General features: G+C 41.0%; 1 protein-coding gene across 1 annotated transcript; it reads right to left on the reverse strand.

The window, feature by feature from the left end:
• Positions 1-1872: 1872 nt before the first annotated feature.
• Positions 1873-3372, reverse strand: LOC110870545. The gene is made up of 7 exons (XM_022119726.1): positions 3220-3372; positions 2965-3116; positions 2628-2735; positions 2407-2534; positions 2196-2280; positions 1991-2123; positions 1873-1923 (listed from the first exon to the last, which is right to left on the reverse strand). Exons 1-7 carry the CDS (start codon positions 3370-3372, stop codon positions 1873-1875), a joined length of 810 nt encoding a protein of 269 aa, XP_021975418.1.
• Positions 3373-21076: the final 17704 nt, after the last annotated feature.

The raw sequence follows: 21076 nt of genomic DNA on the forward strand, positions 1-21076 counted from the left end.
AAGATAAAGCTTCTTCAATTTGGAAAACCACCCAGGCATATGATGGTAACTTCAAAGAAGTGACCATATCAAGCCACCCGTTATAAAGAAAGTAGTCGCCTGCAATCTTAATAATTTTTACTTTAAAAATCCTCCCATTGACAGTGCGGATGACATCATTCTTATCCGGGTAGTTGAATGTTTTAATCCAGTCGCCATATAATGCCGGAAGTTTCTATAAAGAAACACAGTATGTAATGTTAATGTTAATTATAAGATGAATAATCAACGACCATTTATTAAAAAATAAATTATTCTGGTCCAAAATTTTATAAGATTAAAACTAACCAACGATTTTCTGTCGTTGTTATGGACACGAGCAGCAAATCCATAAACCATTTCAGCTTCCTACGTATGCCTTCAACATGACAACATTAGATTTATATTTAAACAATCAAAACATAATAGTAAAATTTTAATCTTTCAAACAGGATGTTCAAAGAATATAAAAAAAAACATTAATAAAATAAAAAATATTTAGATAAAATCACCAAATCTAAACACTAACAGTAAACCTAATCAAAACAAAATCCATTAATAAAAACACCAAATCTTAAAATTAGTTTATGTCAAACCCAATAGTTTCGATCACTGTACCATAACAATATAAACAAAATATCCTTGTACAAGATTGAAGACATAGATTATTACACTAAAGAACAAACAATCTCGAGTATTGTTTGGGTTTCCGGTTTAATCAGAGATAAAACATCAAGAAAAACATAATATCCAAGTATAAGATTGAAGATATAGAAACAAAATCCTTGTATAAGATTGAAGGTTACGTTTGATGTTTTCCAACTTTGACTGACCATGATCGGTAACATCAACATGTTCTGGTGTAACATTGTCACCAATTACAGAATGTGATTCCTGCAAATAAATAAAAGAATAACTCTCAAATTTATTTTGGATGGTTATTGTTGTATTAAGTAAAGTTACATTGTGCAAAATTTAAATGTTACCTTTGATATGAATTTGACATTACCGACCGAATCAGACAATGATTGAACATTTGACTCAGACTGATCAAACTACACAAAAAACAAAATATATAAACAAAGTTGTATATTATAGATAAGGGTGATGGGGGCACCCGCGGGGAGGGTGATCGGTGGTATAATAAGATGTTTACATTAGAGATATTTTTTGGGTACTACTAAATTACCTCATTAATTTTCCATTTTTTCTCTAGCGCTGAGAGTATGTCATCATCAGAAGATAACATAGAAATTCCATAGTTTTCCGACTGGTTAGCAATGTTATAACTGGAAACTTTGATTTGAAAAGCAAACTTTCTGTTGATCGGCGTATCAAACTCAGTTGGAAGTGTTTGAAAGCCTCCTTCTGTGGAACTGTCAACCTATTTAAAACAATGAATTTTGTCTCAGATGTATGAATTGAATACATTTTACCCACAAACCTAATAAAATTGAGGATAATTAGTTAAAAGGTGTACCTTTGTATAAACATCCAGGAGTTGTTTGGCGGTTTTCTTAAAAAGCTTAATAGCTTCATAATCAAACAACGTACAAGACACAGTCCCTGTCGAATCCTGAACCCTTAGAGGTATCTTGTATCTATTAGGTAGCAATAAATATATAGCCAAACATGCAATTAGATTATATGTTATGGCTGAATACAATAACAATTAAATAAAAAATATATATTATACCGATGAATAGGGGTAATGTCAACAGCCTCGCAATCACCGTTCGTACACTCAATGATATTCTGATCTAAAACGTGAAAGCTGCCGTCCTCTTTTTCAACCAGCTGAGATCTCTCTTCAATTTGTTTCTTACAATGATTGCATGCTAAATAGTACCAAGGCTAATGATTTGATATTGCAATAACAGTACCAACAATGACAACCTTCTTCTCCTATTATTATAAAGTATTAGAATATAAGCGATAATTAACAAAAAAATATTTTATGTAAGAAATGTACCACTTCAATGGAAGAAATGAAAGCATTGAACACAAAGTCACCAGCATTAAGAAACTGTTCTTCAACATTGGATATCACTTGAGAACATGATTGTTTACTGGAAGACGATTGAGAAAACTCCTTCTCCACATACCTATAAGAGGAGTAATATTTTTTAAAAAAAAAAAATCAGTTTAACTTTAATTGGAAAATTACACAGAAATACCTGTCTTTGAACTCTCTTATCTCATCAATATCAGAATTAATGAATAGACGACTTGCTTCAAACATATTGGTAAGGCCAATTTTTTCTGTATAATGTTATACAAATTGCAAAAAAACATACATAGCAGATTTATTAAATCTATATATATATAAGAAAATAAAATAGCTGAATAATATTATGTTTATTCATTAAATATATTTGAAATGAGTACCTTGATAGATGTTTACCGTGCCAAAATGCACAAGAAGAACCACATGATCTTCGCGGTTCTTACCATTCATGTAATCGGACATCTCGATTGCATAGTTTTCCCATAATGTAAGACTAATCTTGGTATCACTGTACAATAAATATTTTAAATTTAAAAATACAAACTTATACAATATGAAATCTATATATATATAATATATATAATGTATTTAAAGTGACTACTGGAGATCTTTGAGAGTTAGGTTCATTCGTTTGGCTTTAGTGCCATCCTTTTTATCCACATCCTCAATAGGATAAGACACAACCACGTAACCACGTAACCAAGAAAATCTACAAAACATAACAATGTATTAGTGTAATAGACGTTTCACTATTTAAAAAGTATTAACATATTTTCGATAAAGATAGAGAACAGTTATATAAAACTGGTGAATAATCCATACCTATAGGAGTATTAGCTGGAACTTTTTTGGCCAACACAGATTTAAAATCAGTGAAACGAAAATAGTAGCGAGGCCCAGACCAATTCTCTATTTTCAGAACAGAACTGAATGGATACAAAGATAGCTTCTGATCTTTTCCCGTAACCTTTATCTTTGTAGTATCTTTCGCAAGTGATGGTTTGTAAATCAATAAACAGTCATCAACAACCAAATGCTTGAGGAACCGTTTGAAAAGCTTGTTCAAACAGCTACATTGAATAAATGAACCCTGAAATCAATAATACATAATGTATTTAAGTTCATCAACATGCATAACCAATAATGTATAAGAAATTATTAGGAAGTTTCATTAAAAAAACAAAAAATGTAACCTCCTCATCCATCAACAACATATCAACTCGATATATTTGCTTTTCATCACCATTCATTTTTTTATGCCACAATGATATGATCTTGGCCTTGATGGTGTAGTTAGTTAACTGAGCATCGAGTGACCGGAACATAGTAATCTTATTGTTCTCCATTGAAGTGGTATAAAATTATAAGTTTTAAATCCGTAAACTAATTTATATACTACATAACGTACATGTTTTGGAATGATTGTTAACTAATTTTGAAAGTTTCAAAAAGACCATCAATCAAGTTTATTTACAGAAATGATTGTCGGTTACATTTTAAATTTGGAAGATTCAATTTCCTTGTTTTTTACGTTTGGAATTTTTTAAAAAATCCTGCCATTAATATGAGATTTACATTCTATATTATAATTACATAGCAACTTACATTACATATATTATAAATCAAAATTTAGTATCATTTAGAATCTAATACATTAAAAAGTGTATCAAACTTTTATAATACCAGGAATTGGGAACACATAAAAATTATAATTACATAGCAAATTACATAACATTTATTATAAATCAAAATTTAGTATCATTTAGAATCTAATACATTATAAAGTGTATCAAACTTTGATAATACCAGGAATTGGGAACACATAAACAGTAACAGCGGACTGCAAAAATTGAAAATAACAAATTGTAGAATTGCATTTGGGTACTGTCTTATTAGTATTCAAAAACACCTCTGATACTATCTTGGGTTTAACGAACAGATGTAAATGTGAACCATATATTTACCTTCACATAAAAATAAAGTTATGGTATACGAAGTAATACACAAATCTATACTAATAAGACAGTTAACAGGTTTGACTGATACAACACCATACCTGGGGGATAAACAACACCATTCTTTGTGATTTATAAATAAATAAAACATAGGCTTCAACAAAATCCAAAAAACATCAGCCTCAATCAACGGATGTAAAACCTAAATACATTAAAAAGAACAATGAGTGGTGAATATCTGGTCTAGGATATGTGAAATAAGAATAGGAGAAATCATAAGTGAATGCAAATACAAAACATACAAACCTTGAATCAGTTACGATGATCAAGAATCAACGGATGTAAACCCTAGATACATTAAACATAACAATGGAAGCTGAATACCTGATATAGGATATGTGAAATAAAAATAGGAGAAATCATAAGTGAATGCAAATATAAAGAATACAAACCTTGAATCATATAGGATGATCATGAATCAACGAATAAAAGATAAGATTGTGTGAGATCGAGTAGAAAATACTGAAGGCTGCCGATCTAGATTGGAGAATTGATAGGTTTCATTGAGTTAGGGTTTTTGTTTCATTCTTTATATACTCGGGTCACCAAACATAATACGGATACCCAACACGGGATCCGAATGCGAAAATGTAATAGTTCCCTATTGTTTCCCGCCCAAACATCCAATTGGTTGCACGATGTAAGGACACGTGTCGCACATCTAATTTATTTATTATATATATAGATACGATCCTACCAATTCGCTGTTAATGGCAGCTTACTAAGATCATTTTTAACACCATGTGTTTTTTTTGCTGTGTAATCTTTTAAGTAGTTATGTATATTTTTATTTGAGTTTTACGCCAAGATATGATTTTGGAGCTAAGGGTTTTACTAGAAGCAATCTCTCTATGATTTGAGTTAGAGTTAAGTTGTGCCTACGTCCCACCATCTCCAAACCCGACCAATAAATTGGTTATGGGTGGAATTATACTGGGTTGTTTGATTGATTGATTCTTTAGTACTCGTTTAATAGATTGAAGAAACACGGAACTAAATTTAGAGTTAATTAGTTTGGTTTATGTTTCTATCATGAGGGTTAATCTTCTTAAACTTTCCTGAGCTCCGATATGATCCTTTCTTCCTGCAAAACAGCAACACCGTTAGCTCGTTAAGACGGGAATATGGGGGTTTCCCTCTTAACCAGACTCCGGCGTAAGAATAAGTAACTGATTTGAGGAAATAAGTGTGTGTTAAGAGTGAGAGTAGAGAGAATGGAATGTTTAACCTGTGCATGAAGGTCCCTATTTATAGCCAGAGAGGTGTAAGAGGAGATGGGCTGATGGGCTTTGGGCCGGAAGGCGACAACCAGGGAATATTCTCCTTGTCTCACTGGTATCGACCATTAGTGTCTTCTAGAAGATCTCTGGTGTTGGGGCACCATGATTAGAGCCACATGTCCCAGTTGTCGGCCTCGTTGTCCCTCTGCCATCATCAGGTTAGTGGAGATCATGGGGCAGATGTCGCCGCCCCCTGATTGGTGCCACGTAGGCGTCCTTGTGAACTCTCTGTCTCCTGCACGTCAGACGATCGTGGAGCACAATAGAGCACAGCCTGGTGGACGCTGATTGGCTCACTCTTCTGCCACTTATACCTTTTGTACTCTCTGAAGTGGCCTTGCACCTTAACTCCTGCACTACCCTTGCTGAGCACGTAACTAGCCTGCGCAGGGTTGTAGGGGCTAAAGGCTCTTATTCAGAACACCAAGTGTGGAAACTGATGTTATTTCTTGTTTGGTCCTCGCGCGAGGTCAGGCTTTGCTTGAGCAGCTCGCGCGGGATCTGAAGGTTGATCAGCTTACTGAGTAAGGAGTATGGTCCAGCGCGTGACCTTAATGGTCTGCGCGGCTTTTTGGGACCAGAACCCTTCAAGTCCACCCAGTCGAGTGCTAGTCCATGCGCGAAGTAAATGGTTGGAGCTCTGGACTTAGAAAAAAGAAAGTGTGCTAGCTTTGAAAAGTGCTTGCTAGGCCTTGGTGGGCGGCGCGCGTGTAAGTGTTTGTCACTTGCTACGGCGTAACTACCAGGCTTGCCTGTTGATAGCTCTTAGTTTTTGAGTCTAAGCGCGCAAGTTCATTGGATAATCATGAATGTTGTGCGGTCTTGATGGCTTCTGCATGAAGTTTGTAGTAACTTTGAGCGGGAAAAACCTCGAATTTTGAATTCTGACAGGTTGGTGCAAAATGTCGTTGACGGCGACGTTTGAGTTGACTGCTGACACGGCCATCATCATGCTATCACTGAAGGTTCGGCTCTTCGTCAGGTGAGTGAGGCCCACGCAAGCGTGGTAACCGTCACTTCGAGAATCCCGCCTTACATGGCAGCTGCTGATTAGTTACGCGCGCGGTGAATCCGACACGTTTACCCATCGCATTAAATGCGATGAGTATAAATAGTCGATGAGAGGAGAGAGGATTGCACAAATCTTTCTTTGCTTTCTCTTTTCTCTCTCGAGTATTCAAAATTTCTTCAAATCTTCAACGATTTCGAATCTTCAAAATCTCTTTTCTCTCTCGAGTATAAATAGTCAAGTTTCTGAAGGTAGTCTTCAAACTTTCCTAGAAGTTTAGACGATTTTCATCTTATTTTCCTTCTTTTTATAAATGGCTGAAGAAGAAACTCAACTTGAAGAAGGTCCTCTCCCTGTTCTCAAATGGGACCAGGGGTTATTTGAGCAAATAACCAGAGGTTTCCGGTTTCCACCGTAATGGGATGCCAAATATCCCAGTGAAGGTTAAACAGCCGCCGACGCACCGCCGGGGTATATTATCTTCTTTGAAGACTTTTTCCTTCAAGGGAATTTTAGGCTGCCGGCGACGGAGTTTATGGCCCATATACTTCATTACTATGGTTTTCACATATCCTAGATGAGTCCACCCGACATGGTGATGGTGAGACATTTCGAGTTCCTATGCCGGTCTCATGGGATAGAACCCACAGTTGAGAAATTCCGGGTGTTTTACCAGTTGATCAGGAACATCGGGTTTTATTCGTTTGGCAACCGAGGCTCTGCCAAGAAGATTCTGCTAAATCCTCCTAAAAGTTTTCACGACTGGAAGATGAAGTTCTTCTTCCTCAAGGAAGAGGTTATCCCGATCGCGTTGATCTTCCGCGAACCGGATTCGATCGAGAAAGAAGAACTTCCTATTCCCAAGGGAGCCGACTGGTATTTGAAGCTAACTGCAACACCAAATCGGATTTTCGGTGAAAATGTCTTGGTTGCGACGCAGATGAGTGACAAGTGGCTGGAGAACAACAACGAAATGCCCGTTCTGAATTTTCAAGATAGAGGTTTGCTGTTTCTTTGATTATTCCCCCTTTGTAATTTATTTGCGCTTAAGTGTTGGATTTTATTGCAGAAGCACATCTTTACCAAGCTGCTTTCCCCACATTTGGAGGGTCTATGGGCGTGCGCCCACTACAATCGGGGGAGCCTTACTAGTATGAGAAGATAAAGAGCCACTTTCTTTATCCACCTGCTGGAGCCTTTGCCAATCCTTCCACTGCAACCGAAGGTGCGCATCTACCCAACCCCAGGCCCTTGCGTGCTGTGACTTCCGCTGGGAAAGAGATTCTTTATCTTTCCAGCGAGGAGTCAGTAGGGTCATCAAATGGGGAGCTAAGTTCCTGGTCTAACATCTTTGCAGGTGTGTTGCGCGACCTTGGCATAGATCCTGAGGAGAAGAAGAAGAAGCCGAATAAGAAAAAGAAGAAGGTGATAACCATTGATGTCGAACCGACCAGCAAGAAGGGCGGGAGTAGCCGCACGATTGCTGGTGCCTCTGATAAAGGTACTCTTCGATTTCGGCAGAGTAACCTGGAAGATTACATTGTTGCGAGTGACTCACTTGAGGGTTTGTCCCGTATAGGTGAGAAGAAGGCCAGCGCAGCTGGCTCAAAAAGTTCTGGGAGCGCGGGATCCAGGATCCCTGAGGCTGGGGCTACCCCTTCCTCGATCGCCCTGGATGAAGAGGAAGAAGAAGAAAAGCATGAGGAAGATCCTGCTGCCAAGTTGGTGAGCCAAAAGAGAACTAGAGAAGAGGCTGCTGCTGGAGTAAAAGTAGCGCAGAAGGCTGCGGGAGCCCCAGTGATAGGGAAACAGAGCAAGCTGTGCTCCCTTTACAAGTTCTCTCCAGGTTAGTGTTATGATGGCTTCCCTATTTTCCTTAGTAAAATTTCCTAACACTGGATTTCTGCAGAGGCTTTAAAGAAGACCCTGAGAAAACTAAGGGTCTTGAGTTGAATGACCCAAAGGAGTCGGCGCCAAAGAAAACCAAATTTATAATTAAGCCTCTCAGAACTGTTGAGCCGGAGGTTGAGAAGGTGGTTGAGAAGGAGAAAGAGAAAGAAAAAGAGAAGGAGAAAGAGGCCACTGAGGCTGCCGTTGCCACCTAGCATGATGTGGCGCGAGGTCCGGAGGTCACGCATATCACAGGGCTTGATCAGCCCTTTCATGAAAAGGATAAGGAAGCTACTCGGGGAAAAGGGCCCGAGGTTGTTAAGCCAGTGGAACCTGCGCAGCCTGATGTCCCCCTACAAACTAAGCAAATTACAACTACTGCGGGGGAGGGGGGTCAGCTGCTACTGTACCCGAGCAGACGGCGCCTAAGGACGCTACTACTGTTGCGGGTGGCGCAGGAGCTGGAGGTTCCGGTAGCGCCGCAGGTGCTTTCGCGGCTGGTCAGGATGGTGCGGGGGGCCAAAGTTCGATGCCACAAGCTCCAATAGGTCCTCAGGATACCTTAGGAGATATTTATTGTAAGACATACACTGAGGAGGCTCGCGGGGATGCTCCCAACCAGCCTGTTTGGGGCTTAAAGCAGAAGGACACATTCCTGGAATTTACTCCCTGTCGTGACTGGTACTTAAACTCTTTCCGTCCTGGTAAAGTTAACCGGCAGAGAGCACGAACCCATGATGGGTTGTATCATGCTTACATTGTTGGGGAAGCCAACACCCGCGCTGCTAACCACCAGATTGTGCGCGAGTGGCGCACAATGGTTAGAGGGCGGGGGGATTGGGAGAAATACCGTGAACGCTTGTTGAGACAGGCTAAGGATTTCGAGAAGATGAAAAGTGCCTTTGCTGAGTAGAAGGCTGCCTTCGAAGCGGAGAAAAAATCTGAAGAATGGGGCCGCGAGGGCTTAAAGAGCAAACTGCGTGCCGCTGAGGAGCTCTTGTCGAAGGAGCGGGTTGAATGGAAAGATGTATGCAAGAAAGATAATCAGCGCATGTATGATGCTCGCTCCAAGATTACCGACCTTGAGGCTCAGATTGCCACACTAAAAGGAAAGGTTGAGGAACCTGAATCGGAAAAAGGGCGTGTTGAGGTTCAATAGTCTTAACCCTTTCCTTTTTTATGTTTTGCATTTATCAAAGTATTGTTAAGTCGGTTGTTTCATCCCTTGCAGGCTGAGTTGAAGGTGCAGGTTGCGAGCAAGGATAAAGACTTAGCTGCCAAGGATGTCGAGATTGCGGAGTTGAAGCGTCGATTGCATGAGGCTTATGACAAGAATGAGTCCTTGGAGATAGACCTTGAAGCTGAAAGGGTGAAAACTGCTACCTCCGAGGAGGCCAAACAGAGGGCCAACGAGGCGCGAGATATTAGCACTTCTGCCCTTAACGTAGCTCAGAACAACTACACCGAAGCTCAAGCAATCGTGGACACGCTAGTCACCGAATCTGAATGGATGCGCACCAGAGGAGTAGTTGCGGTGAGTGTCTCCTGTTTTAACTTAAGCTTTATTTTTGTTGTTTTGTTCTCATTCGTTGCCTTTTTTTTGTAGATTGCTAACTCTATTCTGAACGCTTCTGAGATGGATACGGCTGTTGCCGCGCTCATAGATGCCTCACGTGCGGTTGGGCATCGTCGAGGTTATCTAGAGTGTGCTCATCATGTTGAAGAGGCCTTTGGCCAGGAGTTTGATACCAATCATTGCTCGGTGACAAATCAGGCTGATGTTATGCTAGCCCGTGCTGAAGAAGTCTATGACCATCTTTCGCTGCTTGTTATGGAGTTGGTCACCGAAGCGTTAAAGCACGATGACTGGTGCGCGCGGCTAAAGTCTATCCTTGACCCTCCAAAAACCGTGGAGTTGTCAGATGAGGAAGAGGCAGCCGACGGTGGTGGTGATGGTGATGGTGATGGTGATGGCGATGGCGATGGTGATGGGGATGGTCATGAATAGATAGTGTTTGCAGGCTGGTGCCTTGTAATTTCTATTTTCGATTTAAATGTAATCCTTTGTGCGATCGTGCTTTTTGAATAGAACATATGATGTTTGCTACTTAATTTTGTTAAGTTACAATTATTGCCATGTTGTTTGAAACTTTGTTTAAGTTAGCGCGAATAAATGTAAGTGTGGCTCGTGCATGAGTGTTACTGCCCGGTCTCGCGCTATGTTCGCGGAGGACCTTGGAGGCATAGCCCAAGAGCTCGTAATTTACTGAAGTGTTTTCGTGCTAATCAAAAGTTTAACATGCATTTGTAACGTAGGAGTCATAATGATAAAAACAAGGCATAGGCAGTGCTTGCATTAAGTAGCTTAGAAATAGGTGCGAGGCCAACATACATAATTGAAATAGGAGAAGGTCGTATAGCCAACATAGACAATTAAAAAGGCGCGTGGCCAACATAAATAGATAAAAGGCGCATGGCCAACATAGCTAAGTGAAAAGGCGCATGGCCAAGGGTAATCACATGTAACACTTGCGCAGTTGTTGTGCATTCCACGTGTGCGGGATGATGTGTCCATCCAGGGTGTGCAGCTTGTATGCCCATTTTCCTAGCAACTCATGTATTAAGTATGGGCCTTCCCACTTAGGTGCTAGTTTCCCGGGGCGTTCAACATTGGAGGCTTCATTATCTCTGAAAACGTATTTACCTGGAGTGTAGGTAAAAATGCGCACTCTTGCATTGTAGTAACTCTCCAACTGCGTCTTATACTTGGCCTCTTTGATTCGCGCTATTTCGCGCCTCTCTTCGAGCAGGTCCAAGTCTAGACGGAGCTCCGCCTCTTTATCGATCTTGTAGACTGCTGATAAGCGTGGCGAGGGGAGGCCTATCTCAGCTGGGATAACCGCCTCTGAGCCGTAGACCAGGCTAAAAGGGGTTTCGCCAGTGCTTGTTTTTGGCATGGTTCGATGAGCCCACACGATGCTAGGGAGCTCATCTACCTAGCCTCTTCTCTTGGTGCCCAGACGGGCTTTTATCCCTTCGACGATACTTTTGTTGACATTTTCTACTTGGTTGTTGCCCTGAGGGTGCGCAACGGAAGAGAAAGTGTGCTCGATATTCATCTCTTTCATCCATTCTTGAAGGTCTTCGGAAGCAAAATTGGTGCCATTATCGGTTACGATCTTTAGCGGGAGACCAAATCTGCAAATGATGTGTTCCCATATGAATTTGCGCACCATCATTGTAGAAGTTGAAGCGAGGGCTTTGGCCTCAACCCATTTAGTGAAATAATCAACGGCAACAATTATGAACTTCACTGCTCTAGGAGCTTCAGGGAAAGGTCCCACCATATCAATCCCCCACTGCTGGAAGGGCCAGGCTGTGGACACAGGGATTAGATCATTCTTTGGGTGCGGGGTTTTTGGAGTGTCTTTGACAGGATTCGCATTTGCGCAACTCATTCAGAGCGTCAACGTGCATTCCTGGCCAATAGTAACCAGCGTTCATTATCTTTTCTACGACCATGCGCAGGCCCGCATGAATGCCGCAGATGCCTCCATGTATCTCTCTAATCAAGTAACTTGCATCCTGAGGGTCCGCACAACGTAGTAGTGGCCTCAAGAAGGATCTTCTGTATAGGATTCCTCCATTCATCTCATAGAAGCACTTTGTTTTGTATCTTCCTGGCTTCCGCCTTGTTCTTCGGAAGGATTCCTTCTTGCAGATACTAAATGATAGGGGTCATCCACGAAGGTGGCCCTATCTCAATGACATTGACTTGTCGCAGCAAGACAGATGGGTTTTTTCAAAACTTCAATTCTTACGTCTTTGGCGAGATGTTGAAAAGTCGTTGAAGCAAGCTTGCTTAGCGCGTCTGCTGGCTTGTTCTCTGATCGATTGATATGAACAACCTTGTATGTTTTGAACTGCTGAAGCAACTCTTTCGCTTGCTCTAAGTACAAGTGCCACACCCCAACCGATGGCGGAAACATCGGGGTGCGAGCACTAGGCTTTCAGATTGCTCATAAGGTTCCATAACACTAGATATTCCAATAGAATTAAGTAGATTTCATGATATAAATTGTCTAACAACAAAAACAAGTATCATCAAGATTACATCACCAAATAAAATTGTTCAAAAGTCTAAATTGTAAAGCGACGTTTCTAGGCATCTCCTAGCTTGATTTCCGTATGTTCCAGAGCAACCTATCAGCCTGCAACATGTATTAAATTATCAATACAAAAGTATTAGCGAGTATACAAGTTTGAATACTAGAATAATAGATTAAAACAACTCATATCCGCAATGTAAGCAATAAAAAATAGTTTCAGCCGTGCTAGTGTCGCAGTCCACGCAGTGATAGTCCAAGTATCCCGATGCTTTAGTGTTTACCCAAGACCCAAGGTAAACTAGAATCCTCCTAACAATACCCCCTGAGAATAATGGGAGAGGTGCACCCCCTATATAGCTACTATTGTTAAGGCGGAACTACACACCCTGGATTAAACGTCACATAGCACAAATAGAATACTAGAATGCACAAGTTTTCACATACACATAGGATAGAGTTTAGATTTCAAAAGATTCAAGTTTATATAGAATACATGTTACACCCCAAAGTTTTAAAGTAAAAAGGGGATCGAGTATACTCACAGTGATTGATTAACAGTATAGACTGTTATTGGATCAAAGGGAGCTCTTTTAGGATTAGCCTGATTAGATTACAACAGAATAAGAGTCGGGTAGAATAACGAGATCGTGCAAAGTGTCGGAATAGTCACTGGATCGGATGGCTGTCCGATCGGCTGGCAATCCTGCTTAGTGTAAGTGGGAACGAGTGGCTGTCCGATCGGATGGCTGTTTGATCGGGTGGTCACTCGACCCAAGTGTCTAGTTCGCTGATTAAATGCTTTAGTTACCTTGATCGGGTGGTTGCTCGATCGGATGGCTATCCGATCGGGTTGTCACTTGATCGAGATTCCCAAGGTCCAAGTTTCTGAAAAAGTTTCTAAGTGTTGAAAAGTATGGGACAAGTGTCAACCGATCGAGTGCTTGTTCGATCGGGTGGCTACCCGATTGGGTTGCCACTCGGTTGAGTGGTCATTGTTCCGTTTAACATTTTTGTAAAACTCCTAAGTTTCTAGCTTAGCGGTGACGACACGGTACATACTGAGACAACAGTAAACTCATCGTCCTTCAGCCGTTCTGATCGGATGGGAATCACCCCTATCTGGTCAGCCGTCTGTTTTCAACGGTTTATGTCGGAATCCGTTCCATGCTCGTCCTCTCCGGTAATAATCCGTTTCCAAGCCAACTCTAGACTATCCTTAGAGTCTACAGTCTTTTCGGAACCAGGTTCCACCGTATAAGGTGAAAGATTAAAGAAAAGATGAAGGTAACTCAAGTTTTATATTAAAAGTCTAGATTTAGCTTAGAGATAGTGTAAAAACGTATGAAATTCCTTAGATCCGGACTAGATCTTGCCAGGAATGACATCATATGGCAGTTTGTACAAACCACCATGATGACATCTCCCTCAAGAACTCAGATCTGAGAGATTTCATGGTGAAAAGTGTAGATCAAGAAAGTACAAGGATCTAGCTTAAAACGTACCGAAATCGATGGGAAATTGAAAGAATGTAGTGTGCGTGCGTCTGTTCGAGCAGGGCTGTCACATCAGGGAATAAAGTGATGTGACAGGCCTATTTATAGTGCGAGAGGGTGTGAAGAGGGGCGGTGTGCACGGATCGGATGGTGGTCCGATCAAGTGACCATCCGATCGGGTTGCCACTCGGTCAATCCATCCTTTCCGCACTCCCGTCCTTGATTCGGTTCGTGAGTTAGATTTAAGCGTTGTGTATTATTTGGTAATAGAATAACTAGAATACATCATAAACACCAAAAGTTTCCAAGATTAATAGATTCCGCCAATGACAAGGCTCTAGTCTCTCATTCAACCAAGAATCAAGTTTCACGAGTCTCAAGAGTCAAGCACCAAGTAGACTTAGACATTTCAAACGTAGATTTAGGCATTCATAGATTTAGACACTCCAACATAGATTTAGACATTCCAAATATAGGGTTAGGCATTCCTAGCATATAGGTTTAGACATTCCAAACACATAGATTTAGGCATTCCAACATATAGAATTTGGCATTCCAAACACATAGAATTAGACATTTCAAGTATATAAAGTATTTCACATAGTTTAGGGACCAAAACTGACAATATTCAAACTTTAGGGACTGATCCTGACAAAAGCCTAAAGTTTAGGGACGTTGGGCGTTACAACAAGGCCATAACTTCGCCCTTTGCATCATACAACCTGTTAATTTGACTCGCGATCAGCAGAGAGTCGACATATGCTTGTAGGTTTTGTGCTCTCATCTTGATGGCTAGGCGCAAGCCTGCCAAAAATGCTTCATACTCTGCCTCATTGTTGGTATTTTTGAAATCCAACTTGATGGCATAGGTGAACTCATGCTTCTCTGGGCTAACAAGGCGCAATCCAGCTCCTGCGCCGTCTTCATTTGAGGCTCCATCAGTATACAACAACCATAATTCATCTGATGTGTCCTTGATAGGAATATCAACAACTTCACAATCTTTGATCTTGTCTTCTGGGACTTCAGTGATGAAGTCAGCTAATACTTGGCCCTTGATAGCTGGGCGCGGCCTGTACAGGATGTTGTGGCCTCCCAGTTCAATTGCCCATTTTGCCAAGCGACCTGACGTCTCTGGTTTTTGCAAGATTGTGCCAATATGAAAGTTAGTGAGTACGGTGATTACATGCCCAGTGAAATACCTGCGCAGCCTCCTAGAGGCGTGTAACAGCGCGAGCACTAACTTTTCCATGGTTGAATATCATGTTTCTGGATCCGTGTGCACCCTACTAACATAGTAGATTGGAGTCTGAACCCCGTCTCTTTCCACCAACAATACCGACCCAATTGCCTTGTCCGAAGAAGACAAGTACAAAATGAGTGGTTCTTTCTCGAATGGCGCAGTTAAGGTAGGGAGCTTGATCAAACATTCTTTCATTTGCTGGAAGGCTGCTTTTGCTTCTGGCGTCCATTTGAACTCTTGTTTTTTCACGCAGTTGCACAAGGTACTGATAAAAGGGTAAGATTTTGCAGCATGGTTTGATAAAAATCAGTTAAGTGCGGCTAGGCGGCCGGCCAATCTTTGCATTTCTTTGATCGTGCGCGGTGACGGCATCCGCTCAATGGCTTGAACTTTTTCGCGGTTAACTTTGAAACCGCCGTTTGTAACCACGAAGCCTAAAAATTTGCCTTCCTCCATACCAAAAGAACATTTCGCTGGATTCAGCTTCATATTCACGCTCCTTAGAGAATTAAACGTCTTCTTTATGTCTTTTAACATCTGGTCCTCCTCGGCACTTTTGATCACAAGATCGTCAATGTATACTTCGATATGCTTCTCGATATCCTCCGCAAATATCGTGTCCATCAATCGCTGGTAGGTTGCGCCAGCATTCTTGAGCCCAAAGGGCATCTTTGTGTAACAGAAGATTCCGATGTCAGTGCGGAAAACTGTCTTATCCTTATCCTCCAGCGCCATCTGAACTTGATGATACCCCTTGTAGCAATCTAAAAAACATTTCCACCTGTATGGCGCGAGAGAGTCTATTTTCTTGTCGATCTCAGGCAACGAATAACAATATTTGGGACATGCCTTATTGAGATCTGTGTAATCAACACACATTCGCCATCCTCCGGTAGACTTTTCGACCATAACAAGGTTTGCAACCCAACTTTGATAGCGCACCTCACTCAGTATACCTACCTTTAGCAGTTCACAAACTTGCTCATTCATGGCTTTAGTCTTATCCGCTCCTAGACTGCGCCTTCTTTGTACCTTTGGCTCGACGGAAGGATAAGTGTTCAAACAATGTTCAGTGACATCGCGCGGGACACCGGTCATGTCGGATGGAGTCCAGGCGAAGACGTTCATGTTCCTGAATAGTAGTTGCTTGAGGTGCGTCCTGATACTTGGTGAGATTGCGTAGCCTATCGTCATCGTCTGTTCTGGGTACTTGCGGTTCAAGACCCATTTTTCTAGCTCGTTTGTTGAAATTTTTGCTGCTTTGACTTGGCGCGCATCCTCTGCCGCCATCACCTCTTTCTTTGCATAGATAATCGCCACCCCCGTCTCAGTTGGAAAGCCGATGGCTGAATGGGGCGTGGATGTTACCATGTTCATTTCTCCTTGAGTCTCTCTCCCAATTAAAACGCCATGCCTTGATTTGACTGGCATCACCATAAAGTTGACGTTTGTAGTTCTTGAATGTTTCCCGTCAGATAGCGTGACGGGGAAACTGATTTGGCCCAATGGGAAAACTGTCTCATTGCAAAATCCGGATAGAGGGTAATCCACAGTGACACACCCCGGCCGCGTGTAACATGCAACCGCGGCGGAAACGCCGGGGAGTGTTGTGGACAGAATTAAATGGTTTCATGACCATGGCATACAAAGCTGTATTTTATTTATAAACATGAGTGCTACATCGTTTCAAACAGGAAAACAAAGAGTTCAGAACATAATTAAACTAATTCTATCTTCATTTTTATTCTCTAAGGCACAGGTCCGCCCTAGTGTCATGATCATCGTCCTATGGAATAGCTCGTGAAAACACATGTGAAAGTAGGTACGTCAGCATAAAAATGCCTGTGAGATACATAGTTTTTGTGAAAATGGGATTCATGACTTGAGTTTAAAGAAATGTTTAATAACAGTCAGTCATGAACCTTGTAATTTGTTTTGCTTTGTAAACCATTTGAAAAACGATAACATCAAATGATATATATAGATAAGTGCAAGGTTAAACGAGTAACCAAGTAAAATGAGTTGAATATAATAAGTTGTTTCGTAAGACAATGTTTTATGAAAGGTATGTTATTGGTATAAAATGTTATATGTCTAAACTGAAATGATTTAGATAACGCTAAGATATGTAATATTATACAAACATTTATATATAGGAAGTACCAGCGGCGTATCCACCATGTTTGCATCGTATTACATACTCCACGTTACTCAAACCATTTACCCAAACCAATCCACCATGTAAACTGTTCATGTATAAACCAAATGTCAAGTGTTATTGTGTAAACCATGTTAAATGTTTAAGTGCAATGAAAACCACCAAATGTGTATGTCAATGTCAACGTGTTTATGTTCATTGTAAATCATGTAATGTGTATCCCAAAATGTATCATGTATGGTAAGCGATATGTATCAACTTAAACCATATGTAAAATGCACAAAACAAGTCGTTGAAGTAACACGTGGTTTAAATCAACATTATGTTCTGTGGAAAAATGCATGCTCTATTGATATTAACATCTATGCGGTATTGTAAACTATGCATACATCCAAGCCTTGAGACTGCGGCGATAAACCCTTAAACAAATTAAAGGTTTATCTAAGTTATGTATATCGAATTCGGTCATTCCTTCCAGTCCTGTCAAACCCAGGACTTCAGGAATGGGAGTTGTCAATTCCTATGGTACCACTACCTACTAACGAACGGCGTGATCAATGTTAATGAATGTATTGTCCCATGTTAAACAAACCAAATGTCATAACAAAATGAAGGCATGTGATGTAAACAATTGTACTAAGTATGCTAAGTAAACATACGAAGCAGAAATGTTCATGTAAATTAATGTGTCCATATGCTGAGTAAACATATGCAACAGAAATGTTCATGTAAATCAATGTGTCCATATGCTGAGTAAACATATGCAACAGAAACGTAATGTAAATCAATGTACTAAGTACGCACACAATGGGCATACATAGCATGAAATGTAATGAAATCGTGTACTATAATGTACTAACAACATAGCAGGCATATGATGTGAAAACATGGAAAGCATGAATGTAACAGATAGGCACATGTGTTTCACCCCAAAACAGTTTGTAAAACAGTAGAAAATGGGGTTCTATGTACTCACCTGAGATTGCTTTGACTTCCTTGTAATATAACCAGATAATGCTAAAGATCACGGGATATCAAACAGCACCTAATAGGTAGCTATGTTAATATACCGGACCAAATCGGAAGGATCGGATAGTATGCGGGTTCGTAAACCAAACGAGTATGGGGACTCGTGTAATATGGTTTAACAAAGCCTACATACTAAAATGAAACCTAACCTAAGTGCTTGCGACCCATCACGACCCGTTTAGATAGCTTATGCTACCCTAACGCGTCGTTCGCGAAGAACGCGTATGGAACGCCTAACATTGTGACCACAAGGTATAACCTCGAAAGGTTATAGCTATGGTCACCTAATGTGTTTGGTCGGATCCTAATGATCGACCAAATAGGTCGGGTTCTAAAGTATAAGCAATGATTTAGATCGCTTACCTTACGACCCTATATAAGCACTATACTAAAAGTGACGAGCTAAGCATGTTAGAACATGCTTAACTAAGTTTAGAAAACAGGTTTGGCATCAAAACAAACGGCTTTGATGCTCACGAGTAGTTTGGTTACAAAACACGCAAGAATGCGCATTTTGGCCGAAACTACGACTCGTCACTGAGCCTAGATAACGGGGTAATCAGTAGGTATGGTCACTATGGACCATAACCATCGTGATCACGCTCACGTTATGAAGTTCCAACGAACTTCGCATCGACCATAAGCTGGTCAACGCAGAAAGTCAACAAAACGTCGACTTTCGGACTTGAAAAGCGATAAAACAATGAAAGAATACTTACGGAGAGTCCCCGAATGCTAATCGAGATCAGAGAAACTCAGGTATGAAGCAATACTTCAACTTAGAGCTTTTTAGATCTGATTCTTGTGATTTTTACACAAAAGGGGGGGGGGGTATTTATAGGAAAAGTGGAACCGTTAGGATCGTTTTATCGAATATCGTGCCATGATCTTGTGCGTACATGTGTTACAATGCTAGATTCACTGAATATGACCCTTGGCCTTTCATTGGGTGAAAAGGCAATCGGACCTTTCGCGATTTGAAGAGCCAATCAGCATTAAATGTGGGTTCTGCTGTACTGGGGACCCCTTACGGACCGTATGGGCTTTGGCTTACGGTCCGTAAGCCCCTAGTTTGGCAGATTTACCATTTTAGTCCCTGCAGCACCAAAACTTGGTATTTGATGCGTTTTTGGCACGTTTAAGCCCCGTTAACTCCATTTCAAAGCTCTAAAATGATGTTAAAGTATAGGGAACTGAAAAGTGCTCAAAAATATGTCAGATGTCGGTTCGTTTGGCCGTACGGTCGCGATGTTCGGTTAATTACGACGGAATGCGCATAAGCGCGAAAGACGATCCAAATTGCGCGACGAATGGATTTTTCTCATGCCAAACACTAAGGCATAATACTAGGATGCTTACATAAATATTTGGATGTCCGGATGTATTCAGAACGTAAGTTATGCGCTAAAGTGCAAACTTGTGCACTTTTTGACACTTTTAGCCCCTGAATGATCCAAAAGTTTGTTTTAGCATACCAAACCCCTCAAAGCCTATTTCTAAGCTATGTAAAGGATATTTATGGTATGTTTAACTTATGGACATGTTCCGGAATGTTCGTTACAGTTTAAATTGGCATACTTTCGCAGTTTGTCAAGTTTAGTCCCTGTAAGCGAATTAACTTGTTTTTGCCATACGAAAGCCTTCAAAACTTATTTCTAAGTTATGTAAAGGTTATTTAAGGTATGTTGAGTATATGTTGATGTTCCGGAGTATTTGTCGCATTAAACTGAGTACGTTTAAGCACCAGTTAGCGTATAACTCTCTAGAAAGCGATGTAGAGTTTGAAATTGAGCAAAAGTCAAAACATGAAAAATGTAAAACACAACCAAACAAACATTGGGATAAAATAACATTGTTTTATTGATAATTGAACTGTTCATAATGATTACAAGCACAAATGTTACACACAGGCTCAAGGCGCGCTTTATCTTCATCGTTAAACTGGTTGAAGCATTGTTCGTAAATGATATCAGTTGTGCTTCCTGGATCAATGAAGACGTACTCTGTTTCATAGTGACCTATGATGCCGGTAATAACAACAGGGCGCGTTGCGCGTGAACCCACGCGCACGACCGGAAAGATGACTTGCTGCTCCTGCCACGCTGGTTTGAATGGGCGCTTGCCTTTGCTTCTTGCGCTTTATCTTGGTCCATCGACCATGTGAGTTTCTAGATGCCTAACCTTCTTCTGGTTTCCATCGTCATTCCGCTGAATCTGGCGCGTCTCCTTGTGCACATTTTTTACCAGATGGCTTAGCTTGCCGCTTTTCAGCGCTTTTTCAATTTCTTGCCTTAGACTGATACAGTCATCCGTCAGATGACGTGTATCCTTGTGAAAATCGCAGTACAGGTTCGGGTCTTGCCTCCTCCTGTTTGTCAAAGACTTTGGTGCCTTGAAGTCATGATTCTCCGTCATGAGTACCTCTTTTGGTATCTTAATGAGCGGAGTCCGGTGCTTTTCTCGATTCTCGTTCCTGACTGCCTTTCGATAACCGATGCGATCAATTATGTCTCGCGCGACTTCTTTAAAGCGAGGCCTTTCTTCATAACCGTTGGACTGGTTTGCTTTCCATCCAGGGTTTCTGTTTCTGTTTCGCCTGTTGTTGTTGCGCGAGCTTCACTTGGAAAAATGATCTTCGGTGTAAGAGTTTTTGGTTCCAGCCAATGATTCTTCAGTTCGTGCTACTATCTTTGCGGCTGCCATGAGTTTGTCCCATTCTTTGGGCATACCGTCTTTTCCTATCATAGTCCTGATTAGACTATCACATCGAATGGCTTTCTTGAAGTGAGCACGCATCAACTGTTCGTTTACATCACCGATCTCC

The sequence above is a fragment of the Helianthus annuus genome, chromosome 8, assembly GCF_002127325.2.
Source record: "Helianthus annuus cultivar XRQ/B chromosome 8, HanXRQr2.0-SUNRISE, whole genome shotgun sequence".
Lineage (NCBI taxonomy): Eukaryota > Viridiplantae > Streptophyta > Magnoliopsida > Asterales > Asteraceae > Helianthus > Helianthus annuus.